Raw genomic sequence first — 23,992 nt, 5'->3', positions numbered from 1 at the left:
AACATTATAGTGATCAGTCGAAATTGGCTCTAATGATTGCCATTTTAATATTCCTCCTTATGTGACGTGATATGAAATTATATACAGTCTATTTGTTTCCTAATAGTTATGTTAATGCTGCAGTACTTATTACTTACATATAATTCCAATCTAAACATTTTTAAGACAAAGAGACTGAGGCTCAAATCTGAATTTCATTGCAAAATTAATGGAAATCACCTGCTTCATTGTCAATTAAAAAACTGAAGGAGATATAGGCACTTATCCAATTGACTAATATGATTGGGACACAAGACAAAGAATGAAAGATGTCCAAGATCCTAAGCAAAAGCAAGTAACAACTAAATTAGTGTAGTTTGTTTCAAGTTCGAGATTCACTTTTTTGACTTAGCAGTTTAGCTGTAGCTGACTGATTAAATTAGTAGAAAAAATGAGTCACTGCTGTCGTCTTGAGCAATCAATTTTCTCAGCTACGTAGTTTTTTACTCCTCTTAGAATTATTTTTATTTGCATATTTTATCATTTTTATGTTAAAGTGTGTTAAGAAAGGAACTTTTGAATCCCTAAGTATGAGGAAACTAGGAATACCGAATATGACCAAAGGATTATGGAAAAAGAAAAGAAGAAAAATCGAATGTTATGAACAAAATTGAATATTCTTGACAAACTTGAATGTGGTTTCTCAGATTGTCAGCATCCTGGCACTGACAAAACCTTACTGAAATTGTTTTTCTAAGATGCTATTGATTCTTTCAACTTCGCAGGAAAAAATATACCAAACGTCGAATTTGCCCAGGGCAGATGGGAGCATATGCTATATGTGTTAAAAAGATGTGTTGTGCCAAATACAGGTGCATTTGGATGAAAGGTTGATAATTTTATTACAGTTAATGCTGTGGAAGTTAATTTTTTTCTCACTGCTGAATTATTAAGTTACTAAAATTACATTTTTCGTGCTGCATTGTGATGAAGTTTAGGGTGACATGAAATAATCGACTAATATTTAAGAAATTAAGTCTGCCTTCAACATAACTTTTCATTCACTGAGTTTGCATTTGTTTGGCAAAAGCTTAGAATAGGTTTACGATAATAAGCTATTATCAGTACCTTTATTTTTCCTTTTGTGGTTTTGAACACCACTTTCATAACGAAAACTTCTAAAATATTTCTGTATGATGTCACACTTAGCCAATAAATAAATTGTAAATTTTGTCAACCATTTCTTATAGTAACATTGCGAATATGAGATATTATTTCTACATCCGAAAATAGTTTTAAAACATATGTTCTATATTACTTTTAAAATAAATAGCACTCATTCTTTTCCCTTTCAAGGAAACTAACAAATAAATACTAGTACGTACTCTAGTAAACTTACATTTTGGCCTCCTAATGGTAAAATGTTAGATGAATAATACCGGTATGTAGTAAAGACAGAAGCAAATAGAATTATCACATCTTCGTTATTGTTGCCAGGAAACGAGAAAAAATGCAAACGCAACAATTAATGTATCTGACGAGATGAAACCATTACCATTTTTTAAACATTCCACTATAAATGTTAAAACTACAGAGCTTACAATTTTAAATGTTTGCTGTATACACGTCTCAGTCAACCAGCTGGGGATGGCTGAGGACAAGGCGTGATAAAATCACAATCAGTTGTGTGCTATGTTATGCCATTCGAACATGATGAGACATCTAATGGAGGAAGAAATATTATTGCTGTGCTGACAAAATTAAGCCTATATAACAAAATTATACAAGAAGGAAAGGTATCATATGAGATGAGATTGGGATATGTCAGTTCCACTTATAAGAAGGATGATGAAAAACTTTCTTCTAATTATAGAGGTATTTGTGTCACAAATCCCACAATAAAAACATTTTGCACAATAATAAAAAACAAGTTGTAAGTGTAATACGAGGGGGATCCAGGAAATAACGACCGTTCGCGCATACCTACCGCGCAGCTGATTCCCTTCCTTGTTTGAAGGTCAACTGGCTTCCTTAACATGTGTTCTCATAATGTTGTGAGTACTGGTTGCAACAAGTCGCCATTGTGCATTTTGTGTTACTTCAAAATGAACGACGTGATTGATAATCCCGCCGACTGTGATTCGAGTGTGATTCGATTTTTGAATGCCCGACATTTGAAACCTGCAGAAATTTACCGGCAATTGAAAGAAGTGTATGGCGATACTGTAATGAATGAAAGAAACCGAGAAAATTCAAACAGACTCTCTCAACACAAAAAGTCATGGCTACTGTCTTTTGGGATCGCAAAGGTGTTCTTTTGCTGGATTTCATGCCAAAAGGCACTACGATCAATGCAAATCGTTATTGTGAGACCTTGCTCATAACGATTTTCACCTTTTCACTAAGCTGAACTACTTTCTGGGTGGTACGCATTTTGGAAGTGATGAAGAGTTGAAGAAGACAGTGAACACCTGGCTTAATGAACTGGTAGCAGAGGAGTATAACACGGGAATTCTAAAGCTAGTGAACAGATACGACAAATGTTTAAATGTAGGTGGTGATTATGAAGAGAAGTAAAGGGAGCTTCAGTTATGTAACAGACTTTGTTTTTTCAAATAAATATATTTTTTTTAATTATTACAACAAAACGGTCGTTATTTCCTAGATCCCCCTCGTATAACTTAAGAGCCTAGTAAAAACAAAGCAGATTTACAGCATGTAGATTCTGTGTGGATCACATATTCACCTTTTACAGGCCTGTCGGGAAAGAGCTACGGATGTAGGATTAATATTTGTTGATATTAAAAAGGCATATGACAGTGTTTCAAGAAAATTATTATGGCAAGTTTTAATACCGGAAGGATTAATACATATCCCGCGATTAATTTATTCAGGAAGTATATGCCAAGTCAAAATGGATCCATTTTTATCTAAGGAATTCTATACTTTCAAAGGACTTCTTCAAGGATGTTGTTTATCACCACTACTTTTCAAAATTTATATCGATGTATGTTTAAGGAACTGGTCACATCAATGTCAGACTATAGAAATACCTATTGGTCAAAATTATTTCCATAGTTTGCTGTTTGCAGATGATCAAGTATGGTACTAATTACACAGGATGTTGAAGATGCTATGATGAGAAAACTAGCTGAGAAATTTAAACACTGGGGGTTAAACATAAATATTAACAAAACAAAATATTTAACTTCAGGCACAGAGGTACATTTAATTATAGAAGACAAAGAAGTTAAAAAATCGAGAAATTAAAATACTTAGGATCTGTTTTGGACAATGGTGGATTAACTGGATCTGAAATTGAAAAAAGAGTCAGTGACGTAAGAAGAGTGATTAGTATGCTAAATTCAGTGCTCTGGAACAAGAATATTCTCTACAAGACAAAAATATATATTTACCACGTTTTTGTCCAGAGCATTCTTTTAGATGGGGCAGAAACATGGACAATTAATTTCCAACAGGAGAGAAAAAATTAGCCACTGAGATTTACCATGTCTTTGTGCAGGGCAATTTTTATATGGAATGGGGCAGAAACATGTACACTTAATTTTCATCAGGCGAGAAAACAATTAGTCACTCAGATAGACTTTTAGAGAAGGGCAGCGAGAAAATCAAGGTGGTATACTGTAAGATTCGAACACAGCCTATACTTATGGGAATGTTAGAAGTTTAAAATACCGGTAGGTACCATAATGTTTTGGAGGTGATAAAAGAGAGAAGACTGAGCTGGACATGTTATGAGTAAGGAGCGGATTCCTATGTAATTAAATATTCTTTTTGCATGCGATAAAACACATTAACAAACGATGAAAGAGTAATGGAACGGAGAAAAATCCTCTCCGGCACCGGGATTTGAACCCGGGTTTTCAGCTCTACGTGCTGATGCTTTATCCACTAAGCCACACCAGATACAACTCCGACGCCGGTTAGAATCGTCTCAGATTAAGCTCCAACTCTTGGGTTCCCTCTAGTGGCCGCCCTCTGCACTACTTCATAGATGTCTATGAACGCAGGGCCGAAGTCCACACATGTGCTGAGGTGCACTCGATATGAGTGACTAGTTGGCCGGGATCCGACGGAATAAGCGCCGTCTTAAATCACGAAGTGATTTACGCATATCATACATATTATTTTAATGTACCGAAGTACATATGACATTAAAATAATATGTATGATATGTGTAAATCACTTCGTGATTTAAGATGGCGCTTATTCCGTCGGATCCCGGCCAACTAGTCACTCATATCGAGTGCACCTCAGCACATGTGTGGACTTCGGTCCTGCGTTCATAGACATCTATGACGTAGTGCAGAGGGCGGCCACTAGAGGGAACCCAAGAGTTGGAGCTTAATCTGAGACAATTCTAACCGGCGTCGGAGTTGTATCCGGTGTGGCTTAGTGGATAAAGCATCAGCACGTAGAGCTGAAAACCCGGGTTCAAATCCCGGTGCCGGAGAGAATTTTTCTCCGTTCCATTACTCTTTCATCGTATGATGACGCAGAATAACTGCATGGAAATATCATATGTACTTCGGTACATTAAAATAATATGTACAATTAACAAAGTTAAAAATTCCGAACATGAAGTTTCAAGTTTAAAACCCGAATTTTATTTCACATAAAAACACACATTTTCACAAAAAAATTATGTAAATACATATTTTCAGGAAATCTATTATAAACACATAAATCTTGAAGTTTTACTTAAATAATTGTTTTACAAGAACTTTTAAATATTTTAAAACTAAATCAATTATATCACTCAGAAGTATATTATCTTTTTTAAGAATTCTTGGTTGCTTCGTGTTTCTAAGTACTGTGTGGTGTATCCGTGATCCATTTTCGTAATAGTATCGCCTCAAGTTCTGAGAACTGCTAGGCAGCATATCAGTGTTATTATTAGAGAATAAATTAACATGGACAAGGAGGAGAGATCTTGTAACACAAAATTAGGAATGTTTATTGTTGCTGAAGATGATTTCAATCCACGCTTTGTTTGTGAAACACAACAGATAAGAGCTGGGTATGAACATTATTTAATTTAAACAAATCTCTCGTCTCTCGCTCATGTCTATCAAGTAAGGCAATATATCTTGTTGTGATTCCCTGTTATCGGGCTTCATCAATTTATATCCTTCAAGATATACTGAAAGATGGTTATTTAAAAAACGATTTGGCTTTCCTATTAGCAAATTTAAGCTTTTTGTGTGACACCATAAAAAAAACTCGAAACATCCAAAAACCTGTTGTTGAAACAGGGAGGTGCGTGCCGTGGAAATTAAACTAGACTCGCTACCAGGTTCAAAAACACAATTACTAAGAGACAAATTCCAGAATGTGTTTGGGAAAAACAGTGGATATAAAAAATGTGTAAAGGCGCTCAAGTGTTGGAGGATGTGCCTGTAGGTGAAATTGACGTTATTAAGAGATAATCGGCATGCATTTGTGCTGGAGAATTTGGAGATAACCTTTGTTGTTCACTGCAATTCTCGGTCAACTACTAGCACTCAAGTATGGTTGGTGAGTACCTAGTAATATTTTTTTCAAGCTAAGTAAGGTATTTTTGTCATATTTAAAAAATATATATATTTTTTTATTTTTAGAAAATATTTTCGTACTTTTCAGCACGTAAAAAATAAATATATTTAAATTTTTAGCACATAAAAATCCGCTCCCAAGTTATGAGAATGTCTGGAGAGAGACTACCAAAGAAAATTTCAAATTGGTATCCAGAAGGCAATAGACTAAAAGGAAGAACAAAAGAAAAATGAATTGATGGATTAAAGAGAAGCATGCACAGTCATGGGATTACAGAGGAAGATAGGCAGACAGGGATTTATGGAGAACTAAAACGAAATTTATACATCTTGATTACACAACTTTTAATACAATATCACTTTGGAATATGTATTATATGTCTTTCTTGTGTTAAATTCTATCGTACCTGGTTAACATGTTTCGGTCTGTTATTGACCTTCTTCAGAACTGGTTGAACAACCAATAATAGGGCGAAACATGTTAACCAGGTACGATAGAATTTAACACGAGAAAGACATATAATACATATTCTGAATTAAATTTGGGTGAAGGGAAATCGTTATTTATGCAAAATTCCTGTTAACGATTATTATTATTATTATTATTATTATTATTATTATTATTATTATTATTATTATTATTATTATTGCTGTTCGAACTTCATATCACGAAAAATAATAATGCTCGGTATGAAATGTACATATAGGCCTTATAAGAAACATTACGAATTTAATATATTATATAATATGTTATAAAGTTTGATGTTAGTTCAGTGTTCAAAACATTCTAAAATGAAACGAAATTTATATTCGAAAAACTGCGTAAATTAGTATATAGTTTAAATGTTGGCGAAGTTGGTTATTCTGATTTTACTATAAAACAATTGCGTAAACAGAAGCGGCGAAGAGAATGCATATCTCCAACATAATAATAAGTTATAGTGCCAGCAGCTAACCTATAATCACAGCTAACTCTTAATTTACACTAGATGCAAGGTATGATGCAGATTAGATTATTTGTTTGATGGTGTTTATATTTAATTTGTAATCTAGCGACAGTTCATGCTTAACCAATTATGGATGATGGGTTCTTAGTTGATTAGCTAAATATATCATGTTGGCAACACTATTATGACAGTTGGGTGGGACACGGCGACACTGTGAATGTGACGTATTATGAGTTCAGTTGGGAGGGGATCCCCGAATTTCTAAGTGGAATGTAAGTTATGAAATGGCTGTGTTCGGCATTGTTGATTGACTTAATTTAATCGTGGCATGTGTGTTTTAGGGAACGTAGTTATGTAAGAAATCACAATTTATTTGAATATCCAGTTGTAAATCCAGTTATGTTTGTCAATTGTTAATCATTCATCGAAGTAGTCATATGGTCTGAATAAATTAATGAAAATAGAACGAGTTACCGGTACACTTCTGTCCATCAAGAACATAATTGGAGAGTAAAAGTGAAGAGCTGCATAACCTTCATGATCAAAATATGGGCTGTTGTGAAAGTAAGATTCTGGTAATGAAAATGATAGAAGATTGGTTTAAATTGCGCAATACCAAAGTTTGGTTGAAATTGCGCAATACCAAGAAATAAAGTGTGAGAGTCTGAATTTTTATCTTTACACTTTTACGTACCGGTATCTAATTGGAACAGCTTTCCAACTTATACAAAACGTACTTACGAGTTGTAGAGTGATACAGAATGCTAAAGCTAAATGATAACGGAATCCATGTACATGTGAACATAATATAACGAAAAGAGCATTTAATACTAATTAAAACTCGAACCTTATGTTAATTGCACCAAACTATGACATACTGAGTACAGTTAGGGCTATTTGGTAACCGATCAAATTTTCATTTGTAGGCTAACAAATTGCAAGCGCAAAATTTGTTACACCCTGTATAGTGCTCACAGATCTCATTAATCTATCAATATGTTGTCATCTGACACTCTCCATTCTTCTCAATTATTCTCTTTTATCTAAATGCTTGGAATGATTTTTTGAGCAATACACTATTGTAGGGCAGCGCATTTAATCGCATTCTGGAATAGATTATGCAAAGGTTGGTTGCGCTGCAAAGACGACATAGTACGTTTTGGGCTTAATAGTAGCTTATGCAACTCCTATCAAACGATAAAAATTGGTATTTGTATAAGAAAATAGATGATACTCAGGTATTTTTTCATTCTGCAAAGTGGTGTACCCATATTGAAGTTTGTATAAATAAAACTATTCTCCAAACAAATGGTGTAGGCTACAGCTTCTCCCACTTATTAGTATGAAAAAGTTATTAAAATACGCGAACCTGCCTTAGCTTTTATTCTAACAACGAACTCTTTCATATTTTTATATTCTGCAGAACACACACCGAAGAAATGCATGTATATTTTCATTGTCTTTCAGTAAATCTTCATGAAGAATGTCAGGGCTACATGAAGTCCAACACTCGCAACTGCAACATATGCAGTTGCGTATTCAGGCATTGGAAGAACAGATGTGTTGGGTGTTGTCATGTTTAGGAAAGACAGAATTGTTAAAGAATAGCTCATGTACACAACAGAACGAGACTGGAAAAGAGGTACGTTTTGAAATTTTATTTATTGGGGCATTTGTTTATCTTATTAGAAATATTAGTTTCTGAGGGTAGCCTACTTTGCAGGGACAGTAGTCCAAGATCTGACAAATGATTTAGATATTTGGTTCTGAGATCTTGGCTTAACCATTTCGTTCTTTATAAACTACATCGCCGTCACCCAGGATGCTTGCATGTTTTCAGCTGAATAGAGACAAAACACTTCCTCGATTGCCATGGTGTTAAGCCTATTTTTTTCTGTACGTCATTAAAGATGTAGCTATTGAATCAATGAAGTTATCAATTTACATTCTATGACATCATCTTTATTCGACATTCTGAGATACCTTTCTAGTACCATTTTCTGTATCCTTTTACCGCATTAATTTTATATTGATCACTATATATTGTAAAATTCCTGATTTCTTATCATGTTATATTTGATTGTAATCGTATTTCCGTTATTCTTTGTACTATGGCAACCTCACAAGTTGGTGAAGACATGAATTTCAACACTTTCTTCCCTGATTATTGTAAAGAAACCGACGCACATAAAAAAATAGGCCCGCCCATAGTCGTGAAAAAAAAAAAAAAGAAAGAAAAATACTTCTCAATAGGAGCAGTTACTCCTTATTATCCCCTACCTTTTGTGGACTTCTCTGACTACTACAATAATTAAAGGTCTCAGCGCGAAAGGTGACTAACCTATAATATTAGAAAAATTGGGTTAAACATTCGTAGGGACAGAGAAATTGCAATACTGTGTGTGGTAGAAATGACCAACCAATATCTATTTTTATGAAACATAGTATTATGTCAGCCATTTCCTGATTCAACAAGAACATTCTTTCTGCGACATCATGCACAGCATTTTGCCGATTAATGTCTCGGAATTTTCCCAATTTCTTGCGAGAGGAGAGTATCTGTAGGGTGGTTGGATGTGCCACGAAAACTCATTCTTTAAGATAACCCTGTAACCAGAAGTTGGCCGAATTGAGATCATATTGTTGGAAAATGCCTGTTGATGACCTGATAGCCAAAGATCCGTGTAATGAGTTGTTTTGCAGAGGTGTAGGCATGGGGCAGTGTGCCATCTTGCATGGAAAGTATGTTTTCCAAGTTGTGATTTCTCAGTCTAGGGGTGACGAAGTTCTGTAGCATACTGCAGTAGCACTCCCCATTTAATATGACAATCTCTATTATTCCATTGTTGTCTTCTTCGTAGAAATATGGACCAATAATGAATTGTGAAATGAAACCACACTATATAGTGACTTTTAAATCACGAAGACTTTGTGGAATTAAAATCTGGAAGCTATTTTCATACCAAATTCTGCAGTAAAATTATACATGTTAACTTCACCAGGAAGAATGACATTTGCTTAGTCTGTCCAGGAAACCAGCGAATAGAGATTATAAAGAATGGACACTGAGCGAATTTTCCTGTGTTTTGTTTCTCTGTGAGCCAGCGGTTAGTTCCACTTTCAAGCGCTAGAGGTAGTGTAATCGAGCATACGCTAAGATAATAATTGAGAATTGAGTTGAGACACAGGATCCAAACATCACCTACCTTATTGCATAATCCAGTTACGCTTTGCTTCAAATAAATTCAATTAACAGCTTTTCCTTATTTCTCAGTGACAAACTAGTTGTAATAATAATATTTTATATTTCAGATATAATAAAAAAGGTAAAGGTATCCCCGTAACATGCCATGAAGGCACTTGGGGTGCATGGAAGTAGAGCCCCATGCTTTCCATGACCTTGGCACTAGAATGAGGTGGTGTGGTTGGCACCACGCTCTGACCGCCTTTTACCCCCGGGAAAGACCCGGTACTCAATTTTATAGGAGGCTGAGTGAACCTCGGGGCTGTTCTGAAAGTTTGGCAAAGAGAAAAAAATCCTGTCACCACCTGGGATCGAACCCCGGACCTTTCAGTCCGTAGCCAGCTGCTCTGTACTACTACTAATAATAATAGAAAAACAATTCAATTTTTATGCACCATAAATTCCACTTAGAATGAAAAGTCGAAATTCTAGTCGCTTAACTAATGAATGAATGAAATAGCCCAATATGTCCCATGAAGGGCACAGGCCTCCTACCCTTGGCTAGGGTTAGCTCAGTTTTCCTAACTTGGCGAGCTACTCCATGTTAGGTTCAATGCTGTTCGTTAGGTATAATGTTGTTTGATATAATTTCAGATATAATACATTATATTATAAAATAATATAATACATTATAAAATTAAATATCGAATTCGTTTAATATTTGTATATAATATAATATAGGTATATGGTTTTACTTCTTGTAAGAGTTTTTTTTTTCCATTTTCAGTACTATGAAATCATTACATATTTTAATTGTTGTTGGGGTCAACGTCTCAACTCTCATTATAAAGTTAATGACGGATTTATTATTTTATGGATCCAATTTATTTTATTTGAGTACATAATGTACCTAGATGTATTAATTATGTGTGTTATATTTCCGCTGTGTCGACTGCTAGCTGGTGTGATGTCAGCGCCAACTCTAGGGAGAAAGCAGAATCTTACGCTTTAGCTGGCTTGAAGGTCATTGAAATCAGTCCATCTACATCAAAGGCACTGACGCGGAGTGTCCATTCTTTATAATCTCTATTAGCTGAGGATACTTTGTCCAACCAATGATTATTAATATGAATCTCTGCTAGCACAAATAAAGCAAAATCATATCTTTTCTGCTTGTCACTTTGAGTGTGAACATTGGTTTTAGCTTACATGGATACAAGCTAAGATTTTTTTCGTAGAATTTTTCGAACTATACTGTAACTCATATGAAGATGCCTGGATATCTGATCAACACTGCTAATTCCATACTAGGCCTAATTATTTCTACTTATTTCATTACTTGCAAGCATCTCAGCAGCAATGACATCGTTGATTACCTTTGATCTTCCAAATTTCTTCTTATCAGCAACAGAACCAGTTTCATCAAACCTCCTTATTAAATGCCCTTAATTACGATTTGAATATGGGCCTGAATTATTAAGTATCGTAACTTTCCTCAGGTCTTTACAAAGACTCCTATTGCTCTTACAATACCAGCTGTATCTTAACACTCAAACGTAGATCCATGACTTGAAACTTTAAAATTCTTATAGCAGTAGCCTACTAGTAAAATCATTAATGTTTGTTTTAATAAACAAAATGATAACTATGGAAATGCAAAAAGTAATAAATGAAGCCTTGCCCCTAATAGGGATCAAAGCGCCACAATCGTCGAAAACGAGTTATTAGTGGAATAGGAATCTATGATAGTTTCTCTGTCGTATGGGGACATCTGTCGGTAGCTATAGCAACTACATTAAGTTGAAATTCCAAAGCCGAAGTTCGTTCGTTGTGGAAGACAGATCTAGCTCCAGTTAGTTTTCCTTAAATTTCTCAATAGAATAGAATTGGAGCTGAGATCCTTATTCGGGGCATGGTTTCAAATGGAAAACGCCCTTTGTTTGCCCAATAAAGCTATATTTTTTCCTATCTCAGACTATCCAAAGTTAAAAGTAGTCCTAATATGTTGGGCTGTAGAATGTTCAACATGTTACCACAGGAAGCACAGGAAGTGTCACTTGACAAATTCAAAGTCAAAGTGAAAACGTGGCTTCTTAGAAACCCATTCTATTCTGTACAAGAATATTTTGAATCAGAAAATCAAGCTGTAGATATTTTTTTAGGTTTCTTTCTCTGAATTGTATTATTATTTTGTAATATATTAGGAAATTCTCATAAATTGTTAAGTTAATTCTTGTTTTATTGTATATAAACGAAGCAAATCAAATAATATTTGTGATCAGTGTGTTACAATTTTCATCTAGATATTAGCCTATTTTTGATAATCTTGACTCTCAATTGTAAACTCAAAGGAATATTTGTGAACATTTTGTTTTATGTTTAGTGTTGTAATAGAATAATTTTTAATTTTGCACGATAATTTCACACATGTAATTTGACAATGTCATTAGCTTTTGCTATAACGACAGCTAATAAATACTATTATAATATTTATAATGTTTAAACATTTTAATTTTAAGTGAGTTTTTAATGACCTTATACTATGTAGAAGTTTTATATTCACAAATTATTTGTTGAAATTGTTTTATGTAAAGGAGGTGAAGAGTACCGAAGGAGAGAAGATATCTGAACCAGAAAGAGGCGATGACTCTTGTGCTTCAGAAGTAATTCCTTCAGACAAAATAAAGATGTTCACAGAAGAGAGCTTTAATTTGATTACATCAAAACTCGATAGTGAAACTAAAATGTGTAATGCAGCTCTTGGTGAAGAAGGCAGTGTGTCTGCACCGCTCTCAGAAGAAGTGTTGTCAGAAGCATCTGAAGATGAAAAAGTACCCAGTGCAAGTAATGAGGAAAAAAATAAGATCGCAGCTAATGTGGAGGATAGCACAGCATCTGCATTAGATGCAAACAGCAGTGACAAATTATCTACATTGTCTTCGGAAGAGAATGGCAAAATGGCTACTACATTATGCTCAGACGAATTTGTTAAGAAATCTGTATTGACTACAGAAGAAGAAATTGCTGTGTTATCATTAACTCCAAAGGATAGTCCCAACGTATCCAAATTGCATTCAGAAGAGGATACTAAGGCGCTGTCAGAAACTCGCAAAGAAAATGTTGAAGTGCCACCAGCAGCTTCACTTGATAAAGATGGAATAGTGGATGCAGCTCTTGATGGAGAAGCCAGACAGAGTGCTAAGGTAAGTATCCTTATTATTTTTTACATAGTAATGAGGTTCGGTAGGATTAGATTTGTTTCTGCATCAAGGTTCAGAGTTCGCATGATCAACCCTTTCAACATTTATTTTGTAAATGAAGACAAGTTACTACTTTCATTCTTCATTCAAAATCTGTGCTTCATTGGCTGGTCATGATAATATCTTTGAAAAATATTGGAGTGCAAGAGGTCAAATAACTTTATTGTCAAACGCCTGGCATTAGAAAACAACAACAACTTTCATTCTTCATTGTCCAAAGGCTAGTGAAGAATATCACTTCGAAACTAGTCAGCCAGGTAATTTCCTAAAAAGTTAACACAGTGAAGAAGTTGTAAAGTTAGTCAGTGATTACATTTTTTGTTGAGAGCGGCACAAGTAATAATAATTATAAGAATTTCACTCAATACCAATTTTCAAAAAGATACGGGAAAATGTTAGAACACGGTACCCCCCTTGCCATCCCCACCCCAAGTCACTAGGGGACAGTGGGAACTATGGGTAATATGGGGGGGGGAACTGCGATGTGAGGGAAAAAAAATTACCTGCTTGGGAATAAATTACCTATTCCTTTCCCTCCTCTCTCTCTCTCCTCTCTTCTTCTCTCTCTTCATGTGGTGGTATTCTGTTCTTCTATGTCCTTGTTGTACATGTTGTTATTCTTCTTCATGTTGTTCATCTTCTTTGTTGAATCTTGAATCCTCAGCAGTCTCTCTGGAGAACACGTGTTCTTGGTTGAAAAAATTCGGAACTTGTGTATATATATGGACCAAGGAGAAAAAATTGCAACATGTGGGATGCAAGTGTCATTGATGAATAAATTACTATGTAGACATGATGGTATTTGATATAAATGATCGTGAAAGTAATATTTCTCCTCTTGTAATAATTTGAGGGATATATATGTTATCATAAAGCGATTTTATGTTGTATTTTAAGTGCATAAATTAATGTAAATTCATGCGACTAGATGGCGGGCGGGCAGGTGAGTAAAGTAGCGTGGAGTTAACGGTACCTAATCCAATCAGAGAAGGAAGGGGTGGCGAAATTAACAGGTGACGCAGGAGATCTTGGCGTGCCTACAGTTTTGTGCTGACTTGCGAAAGGGTTGGATGTGCGACTGTGTTGTTATTGTCGATATTTTCACCGTGCATCAGTGATTACATTTTTTGTTGAGAGTGGCACAAGTAAAAATAATTATAAGAATTTCACTCAGTACCACTTTTCAAAAAGAGCATGTGATACTTCTTGATTACCAATGAACCAACATGATTACAAAGAAGAGCTAAACACAATCAAATACATAGCACAAGAAAACGAATACAACCCCAACATAATAGACAACCTAATACGAAAGACAAAACATAAGAATACAACACAAACACAAGAACACAAAAAATACATCACACTAACATGCGAAAACAAAAACATACCCAAGATTGCAACCTCATTCAAGAAATTAAATTACAACATAGCATACAGAACAAATAATACTCTACAAAAACATCTCAACACACAAACAACACAAACAAACAAATACAATCACACAGGCGTATACAAACTCAAAATGTAACACATGCAACAACTTGTACATAGGACAGACAGGCAGATCATTTCAAACAAGTTACAAAGAACACATTACAGCCATAACAAAATTACAAAACACTTCCACATATGCAGAACACATCACAAATGCTAACCACACCTACAGAGACATGAACACAGACATGGAAATTCTACACATCCAACCAGAAAGCCAGAAACTAAACACACTAGAACAATACGAAATATACAGACACACAAAAACACATCCAAATGAAATTCTCAACACACAACTCAATTTCAGAACACACTCTTTGACTCCACATTACACTACACAAACACACCCCCACAGGAAATAAAACAAAAGGCGCCAAGACCAGCAACAACCAGTTCTGAAGATGGCCAATAGCAGATCGAAACATGTGAACAAGCTAATATAAAATTTAACACGTGAAAGACATAATATGTTTTCGAAGCATATGATGTTTTCATTTATTTTTGAAATCCGATCTATGCATTTTTATGCAACATAAAATCAACTTTAATGAGCTTAAACATGAAAATATGCTAGAATAATATAAATATCATGAAATATTATGCATTTATAAATAGAAACCAAAATATGCAAATATATGCAACATAAAATTTGGTTTGATAAGCTTAAATTTTGTTAATTCGTGAAGATAGTTAATCTGCAATTAATTACAGTTAATGGAAAAATATGTGCAAATGCATGAACTTCCTGGCCCTAGTGATCAACTAAATATATAACCCTTTATTCTTACAAATTAATAATAAAAACGAAGAAAGCGTGTGATCACTTTTGTGAACCTGAACAGAAACAAATAAGAGTGATATAGTAGTATAATATGTTGCAGACTTCAGAATCCGTTCTGAATGGTGCACTTCCATCTCCATCAGCCAGTCCTTCGATATTTTGGGACACTGTTCGGCAGAAACTAGATCAGCTGTTACAACAGGAGCAGTCCTCTCCCACCTCTCTTAATCGAATCTATGATTGGATCATTGTAAGTACAAAATTACTATATTAAGAGACAACTGTTGTGACTTTTTAATACTTTTTCTCACCTTTGTTATGCATTAATAATGAATGATTGTGGAGGAATATGTTAGTTTGAAGGTTAAAAATGTTTGAGGTAATTTTTTTTTACCAATCCTCATTTGAAAATAAGTTTTATTCTCTTTGTGGCAATAGAAGGTTCATTCTGAATTGAAAGACGTGTGATGTGAGGACATCAAATTTCTATACCTCACACAGCTGCAAAAAATAAACAGAATCACATGTCCTATGATATAATACTTCTTGCTACCATTATTATCTGGTTGGAATTATTGACATAGGCCCAAAAGAATATGGAAAATACTTTTTAATTTCTTTCGTGATGGGTTTTTAGCTTACAAGGGGAGAATAATTAAATATTATTAACCTAGAGAAGTAAGATGACAAGAGAGACCTCTAAAATGGCTATTAGACAATTGAGACCCGAATGGATCAACCAATGGTCCAAATCAGTGTATAGATTTATTTAGATTAGATTTATTTAGATTTATTTATTTAACCTGGTAGAGATAAGGCCGTCAGGCCTTCTCTGCCCCTCTACCAGGGGATTACAACTATAACATGAACAATAAGATTACAATTAATATTAAATTTACAATTACAATTACAATAAAAATTAAAGTACGACAAGAATACCTGATTAATGAAAGCTAGACATTTTATCATAGAAGTTAAGAACAAAGAATATTTTTGTATTTACTAAATTACAAATTAAACCTACAATAACAAAATTCTATAGTGATGAAATTACCGGATATTGAGATATTTTGTGGTAGATTAAAAGAACTATTTACAAGAAACAATGTCTGAACGAGTCTCAATTACTGACCAAGTGCCTAGTAAGTTTGCGTTTGAATTGAATTTTATTTCGACAGTCCCTGATGCTAGCAGGTAGCGAGTTCCAGAGTCTTGGCAGGGCTATTGTGAAAGAGGATGAGTATGAAGAGGTGCGATGGGATGGTATTGTTAGTATTGTTTCATGGCGAGAGCGTGTGTTCAGATTGTGGTGGGAAGAAAGGTAAGTGAAGCGAGACGACAGGTACGAAGGAATAGAAGAGTTCAAGATTTCGAAGAGAAAGAGAAGTGAATGTAAATTTCTTTTCTTATCTAGTTTAAGCCAACCTATTGCTTCCAGGGATGGGGTAATATGATCATATTTACGAACATTGCTTACAAAACGTACACACAAATTATGAGCACGTTGAAGTTTCATTTTGTTGTCGCTGGAAAGGTCAGTCAGTAAAATGTCAGCATAGTCAAAATAGGGAAATACAAGGGTCTGCACAAGGGACTTTTTTAAGCAAGAGGGAAGATGAACATTTATCCTTTTTAGCACATGAATAATAGAATATACTTTTCTGCAGGTTTCTGTGATTTGCATGTCCCAGTTGAGATTATTATCCATGTGAATGCCAAGATTTTTTACCGAAGAACTGAAAGGGATATGCACTGTACTTACTTTAACGGGGGAAATGTCGAGGTGCTTTACAGCGTCGGTTTGCCGTTTGTGTCCTAATATGATATAGTGATATGACATTTATTATTATTATTATTATTATTATTATTATTATTATTATTATTATTATTATTATTGTCATCATCATAATCATAATCATAATCATCATACACCTCTGCCATACAAGTGCACACAATTACACTTTTTTGTTGAGGAAGTTGCTTTTCTTCACATAGAGTGATAAAACAATCTAAATTCTTTTATTTTTATTTTGTTTTGTTTATGTGGCCTAGATTTTTCGTCACGTCTGTTCATAATAGCAGATGTGAACTTTATGCTCTTTTTAGTTTTGATTGTATTGTTGTCATTTCCTATTTAAAATTACGACATCACTTCAATTGTTATATCTAGTGTCAGCCTGTAATTTCGTCGTCTGAATGCAAGAACTAGGTAACTCGAAATTTGCGTTTTTTAGTTACCTCTTTTATAGCATAGCAAAAATCGCACAAAATGTAATCCAGGATCTAGGTAACTGATCGAACGTTACCAGCGACATCTATTTTCCAATATAAGAAATAGGTAGAAAAAAAAAAGAGACATATTCCGTAGCGCAATAAATAAGTAAATAGGCGATGTCACAAAATATGAAAAATCAAGTTACCTAGTTCTTGCATTCAGGCGACGATTTATTATTATCATCATCATCATCATCATCATCATCATCATCATCATCATCATCATCAATCAATCAGCCATAATATACCTTCAGGTAAAATATGGGTTCAATAAACTTGGAAATTCAATAAATAATAAATAAATATTATTATTATTATTATTATTATTATTATTATTATTATTATTATTATTTTCACAGGTTAACTTAGGTGACCACATGAAAAAGAGGGAATTTTTTCAAGTGTACACAGCTGCTGTCTACCAAAATGCCGTGAAGAGTGTAAATGGTCCATATAATCCCTGTAAGTATTCGTGAATTTTTAGAAAAATTGTTATGTTAAAATAATGGAGACAGGGACATGTAACTAAATAATAAGATATCTCTATACACGTTATTAAGGCATACAGATGGTGAGCTCACATGTTTTGTCGACCTCAGAACTAGAAGGAGGAGGTAATGAGGTTAGCACATGCATCAACCAGCTTTCATGTTGGAAAAGAGCATTCTACATACCGGTACTATATATCAGGATCATTAGGATGCTGAATGGATAATGATTTGCCTTGGAAGTTATGGTGAAATGAAAAATACTGATTACAGCCTGGAACAGCTCTTGTTGCCAGAATCAACTCTCTTAAGCTGCAGTATTTTTTTTAATGGCATTGGTGTAATTATGAAATGTCTGTAAATTAGGCAACTGAAAAGACAATTCATTTAACATATTTTTCCATAAAGGGATAGTTTTTTTTTGCTAATGCTCTGGATTTTGAATTTGTTTCATTCTGTATATTCTGATTGAATTCCATATCTCAGTTATGAGCATCTGTAAGGCTAAATACTTTATAATCCGTTAGGAAATAGTCGAGATGAGAACTAGCAGAAGAATTTTCGTATGTTCTTTATTATAAATACAATAAGGTAGAACTATCTGCACTGGTAAAAGAAAACAGGCACTGTAGGTAGACGATACAAAGGGTATTGGAAATCTTATTTGCAATATTCATAAAATTAATAGAATGTCATAAGGTTCTTTATATGCCACAAGCTCATTGTGACATAGGAATCCCAGCTTTACTTTCGTAGAAGAAGCAGTCATTTAGATTTTCTGCATATGGAAAATCCGTTGTTCACAATCAGTTTTGAACACTTGATACTTGGGTTATCTTTAGACCACTTGGGACAATTGTACTTGTGACATGCTGTATATTATGAGCAAATACTGTGTATGAAATTTTATATTTTCTTCTGTTAAAGAAAATTGTATAAATTCGTTGTTGTCTAATCAATGTCTGCATTTTGATATACATTTTAAACTACACAGAACTAAATACTGGATTCAGTGTTAAACAACTTAGAGTTTTATATTTCAATTACTAATTGAGACTTGTTAATCTGCAGGTTCAGCGACACTTCTGGAAAGTAGTAACTCTCCAAAACATCAAGGAGAAAAAGTTGATCTGCCAAGTTCAGCCATGGTACAGGGATTTCTTCATACACAGAAAGATAATAAACCATTACTTCAGCAACAGCACACTTCTCCACAAATACAACCACAAGGTGATTCATCACGTCCCTCATCAATTTCAACACCACCAGAACTAATGGCTACAGGCAAAACAGGACCACCTCTAATGCAAGGACAGCCAATATGTCAAGATAACAATCTTAAGAGCTTTCAACCATCTCAGTAGCTTTTGTTTTTCCTTATCCCAGAAATGAAATCAATGGAAGATCAGAATCTATTGACGTGTTCCACTAACTACTTAAGCTTAAATTTCAAAGTTACAAATTATTTAATTAGGTCTACATATTGTTCATTATAATTATAAGTTTACTGATCACTAGGGCCAGGATATATATGCACAAAAAAGTCTGATATATGCAAAATCAAACCAGAAATATGCAAAAACATGCAAAATCAATCTATTTAACATATCAAGTATCGGTAAAAATTTTGTCAAAGTTCCACATACAACACCGTGCGCATGTGCAGTGCTTGTAGTTAGGCAATAGTGGAACACATGTTTAAATCTTCTTATTTACATACAAGGCGATTTTCGACTAAGAGTCGGCCCATATTTTGTTTCTAGTACTGTACATTTGAAATGAATTGTTAGAGAAAAAAAAACCTTTTCCAAGAAGATAAATTTTAACATATTCGATTCACATTTGTGCAAGTTTCTTTCTGGTTTCCGATTGATTTCACAGGACATGAAAGAGAAAACATTGCTCCATGAACGATATGTTTGTATGCATGTAGTGAAGTTTATTCTCTCCGAAAAATTATTTGAGTAGATGCAGATGAGTTCTCCTATTATAAATTCAATAGCTGACAATTTATTGAAAAGATGTGTCCCATAAAAGATCTTTGGTTCAGTTTTATTATTGTCACTAGTTATCACAGATTATATTTTTTGTATTCCAGGAGCACCAACTCAATTGGAGAGTGTCACAAGTACATTGAGGACGGGAAGTTCACAGGTAAGGAAATGAAAAGAATAGGATGAATATTTTAGTGGTAGGATCTGACCTTAAAAATGAGTGTCACGTCGATAACATATGGTACTTCACCATTGGGTTTGGGCTTTGGCATGGGCTCGGGCTCGAGTTTGGACTTTGGGCTTGGGCTTGGGCTTTGGACTTTGGGCTTGGGGTCGGGCTTTGGACTTTGGGCTCGGGCTTTGGGCTTGGGCTCGGGGTTGGGCTTGGGCTTTGGACTTTGGGCTTGGGCTCCGGGTCGGGCTTTGGACTTTGGGCTTGGGCTCAGGCTTTGGGCTTTGGACTTTGGGCTTGGGCTCTGGGTCGGGCTTTGGACTTTGGACTTTGGGCTCGGGCTCGGGCTTTGGACTTTGGGCTTGGGCTCAGGGTCGGGCTTTGGACTTTGGGCTTGGGCTCGGGCTTTGGGCTTGGGCTTTGGGCTCGGGCTCGGGCTTTGGGCTTTGGGCGTGGGCTTGGGCTTGGAAATTTAGGGTGCAGATTTCCCCCCGTATCAAGAAATAAACTGGTGACCTTTTGGAATGTAAAAGTTTAAAAAAGTCGATCTGTGAAGAGTTATGGTTCAGCCAAAACAGGGCAAAAGGAGTTACTGTCACCAGTCTAATGTGTGCTAAGGGAGCCAACATTTTCCAGAAGACATTGAGATTAGGGGAAGGTTTTAACACCTCTTGCAACTCCTTTCTGCCATTAGCTTGGATAATCGGAAGACTACAGTACATAAATTTTACTTGTTTGATTACAGGTGCAGTTGCAGGTGGCCCACGTGCCAGTGTATGGGCAACAGATCTTGCCCACGCATGTACACGCACCTCAGATGTTTATACAGACTCATTTGCCCATGGTAAGGGTTTGTGTCCTGTTACAGTATACTCTGACAACCTACAGCTCTCATGTCATTCCATTAATTGTTTGCATTGTGAATGCACTATTATATCATATGAGTATAATAAAAAGTAAACTTGTTTTACATCAATTAATTACGTAATCAATTGTCTAAGCAAAACTCAGGACACACAGACACTATAAATATTATTTCCAAAAACAATGACTTGTAGAACAACCTTAATGCATATTATTAACATTAAACTAATAATTTTCGTACTATATTTCAATGTTGTAAATGTAAATATTCATTTTTAGAAAATGAAAATTATGATTTATAACTTACAACAGTAACAGAGATCAATTACAGATTTTCATGTTACCTTCAACCTCAGTACAAGAAATCGTTAAAGACATTACTAACAATATTGTTTACTGTTTTGAAATTTTCATTTTTGAAAGCCAAGGTCATACACATTTATTCTATTTACAGGACAGAAGTATTGTATAAAAGTGAGGAAACAAATTGTAATATGAAGAATCTTTAGACACTAATATACTTTACCTTAATTTAGACTGATCACTTTCGTCTGAGTTTTCTCTAATTTTTTTCCTTTGTACACTCATGGAAAGAAAAACTGGCCGGCTGAGAAATGTCTTCATAGCGGCAGTGATGAAGCTCTTAAGAGGCATTTGAGGCTTAACCCATACAAAAAATTTGAGTTATTATACCTAGTAACAAAATCGGTGCATCGTGAACACTGTCTGTTGTAAAAGCTTTCTTTTCCCACAGCAACAAAGTCTTCCTTGTCAGTGCTGCCTTCTCAAACCGCGCAACGAAATCGTCCATGATATTTTTCGTTGATTTGCCATTAACTTGACGCTTATGGACCTAGACAGTGGCCACCCAACCATTCCTCAATCGTGTTATTCACGTGGGTCAGCCATTCCTTCAACTAACAATCTGTTGCCATGCATTGCGATTCTCAGAGCGTCAGCAGTGCCAGTAATAACATGACACGTCAGCTTGAATTTAATGTAGGTAATATCATTTAATTTAATGAAAGTGTATACTTTATAATGTGTATATGAACTTTGTGTGCAGACTGTATAAATGTTAATAGTTTTGTATTGTGTTTCCTCAATATAACTTCAAGACTTTGCTTTCATTTCAGTTCACGAGACAACCTCCTCAAATTAGTAATACCATACGAAGCGCCTACTATATGCCTCCCCCAGCCTCACCAAAAACTGTGGTGCCAATACAGATGCCTCCCCCAGCCTCCCCAAAGGCTGTGGTGCCAATACAGATGCCTCCCCCAGCCTCACCAGAGACTGTGGTGCCAATACAGATGCCTCCCCCAGCCTCACCAAAGGCTGTGGTGCCAATACAGATGCCTCCCCCAGCCTCACCAAAGGCTGCAATGCCAATACAGATGTATCCACATTTTCAGCATCCATCGCAGGCACCTCATTGTATGTAGACTTTTAAAATTAGGTTACTGGTTTGGTCTTTATAATAAATCATGATTTTGTTTTTATGTACACTGTGTCCGTAAAGTCATTGTGCAGTTTTGAAGACTTTAATGGCTAAATGAAACTAAACCAAAGGATGAAACTTACTGATGGATCCTTGATCTCCAGGGAACAAGGTGCAGCTGCAGGTGTTACGTGCTGTCTCTTCTCACTTTATAGATCTCTTGGATATGGAACAACAAGCTTTGATGGAGAAATCATTGCAATAAGTGAAAGTCTCAGGAATCTTCTCTGCCACATCAATAAATTTAAAAATGCAGTTATATTGTCAGACTCCAAAGCAGCTATTCTATCAATAGTCTCTAAACACACACCTTCATCCCAAATAGCAGAAATAAATAAAATGCTCTCTCAACCAATAACACTCAATAAAAGAATTGTATTACAATGGATACCATCCCATTGTGAAATCCTGGGAAACGAGAATGCGGATGCTTTAGCAAAGAAGGGCAGCACTGCTACTTACAGACCTGTTACTAAATCTACGTATTACTCTGTGAAAAGATTTATTAAATCTACATACTTAGACTTCAGCAAACAAAATTTGATAACACAATCACAAGGGAAAAAATGGAACTTTCTGCATCACAATCCACAGTTGATTCCCGATTTACCATGCAAATCATCTGTAGCTGCATTTAGATTGGCAACAGGCCATGAATGTTTGGCCAAGCATCTGCATAGAATTGGAATAGTATATCAGTCCCCTAACTGCCCATTGTGCAACTCAAGTCCATTGTGCAACTCAAATCAAGAAATGGTTTCAGAACATCTCAAAATCAGTGCGTCAGTGGCTAACCATGACAATATCTTTGAAAAATATTGGAGTGCAAGAGGTCAAGTGACTTTATTGTCAAATGCCTGGCATTAGAAAACAACAACAACATATATTGAAGAGTATGTCAAAGAGTTTCTGAAGAATAAATTTCAATTTTATGCGTGGACAGGTAATGACGCAACACAACAATGAAGCGAATCACGCCATTTAGTCAAGATGTGGATGGTGCAAAGGAAAGTTCAATACGTCCTGTGGCTTGCAGAATTTGAATCCGTGATGCATGTTCATCATAAATATCGTCGTGTTTACAATGAAGAGCAGATTGTGACAAACTACCTTGACATGTTGCAATTTTATGCAGTGCCACAAATTCAAGATGAAGGCAAGGTGTCATCTTTCAACAAGATGGTGAACCTCCATACTACGCCAACATTGTTCACGAGTTTCTGGATACAACATTTTTCCAGGGATGGATGGAAGGCATGGCCACCATGATCGCCGAACCTAATGCCTTTGGACTTTTACTTGTGGGGCTATGTCAAGCAACGTGTGTACAGTGTTCTTATCATCAACATTGACCATTTAAAAGAGAGAATCAGAAATGCTATTCATTCTGTTACACCTGATGTCCTTAGTCGTGTGTGAAATGAATTATAATATTGTTAAATGTGTGTAGAGCAACAAACGGAAGCCAAATCGAACTGCACTGAACAGGTATGCAA

The 23,992-nt window shown here is 35.3% G+C and overlaps 1 protein-coding gene across 5 annotated transcripts in view; it reads left to right on the top strand.

The window, feature by feature from the left end:
- The first annotated feature begins 6,684 nt into the window (after window positions 1-6,684).
- LOC138712457 (serine-rich adhesin for platelets-like) overlaps window positions 6,685-23,992 on the top strand; it is an 80,638-nt gene continuing 63,330 nt past the window's right edge. For 4 of the 5 annotated variants that reach the window (XM_069844285.1, XM_069844283.1, XM_069844287.1 and 1 more), the window contains exons 1-9: window positions 6,735-6,835; window positions 7,949-8,123; window positions 12,260-12,868; window positions 15,304-15,453; window positions 17,837-17,939; window positions 19,037-19,195; window positions 20,064-20,119; window positions 20,877-20,975; window positions 22,132-22,432. In XM_069844285.1, the coding sequence (XP_069700386.1) occupies window positions 7,965-8,123; window positions 12,260-12,868; window positions 15,304-15,453; window positions 17,837-17,939; window positions 19,037-19,195; window positions 20,064-20,119; window positions 20,877-20,975; window positions 22,132-22,432 (1,636 nt within the window). In that variant the 5' untranslated portion in view covers window positions 6,735-6,835; window positions 7,949-7,964. Of the gene's footprint in view, window positions 6,836-7,948; window positions 8,124-12,259; window positions 12,869-15,303; window positions 15,454-17,836; window positions 17,940-19,036; window positions 19,196-20,063; window positions 20,120-20,876; window positions 20,976-22,131; window positions 22,433-23,992 lie in introns of all 5 variants that reach the window. The other variant, XM_069844284.1, reaches the window with a different exon arrangement.

Source organism: Periplaneta americana, chromosome 13 (assembly GCF_040183065.1).
Source record: "Periplaneta americana isolate PAMFEO1 chromosome 13, P.americana_PAMFEO1_priV1, whole genome shotgun sequence".
NCBI classification, from domain to species: Eukaryota; Metazoa; Arthropoda; class Insecta; order Blattodea; family Blattidae; genus Periplaneta; species Periplaneta americana.
This window is presented reverse-complemented; position numbering and strand designations above follow the sequence as displayed.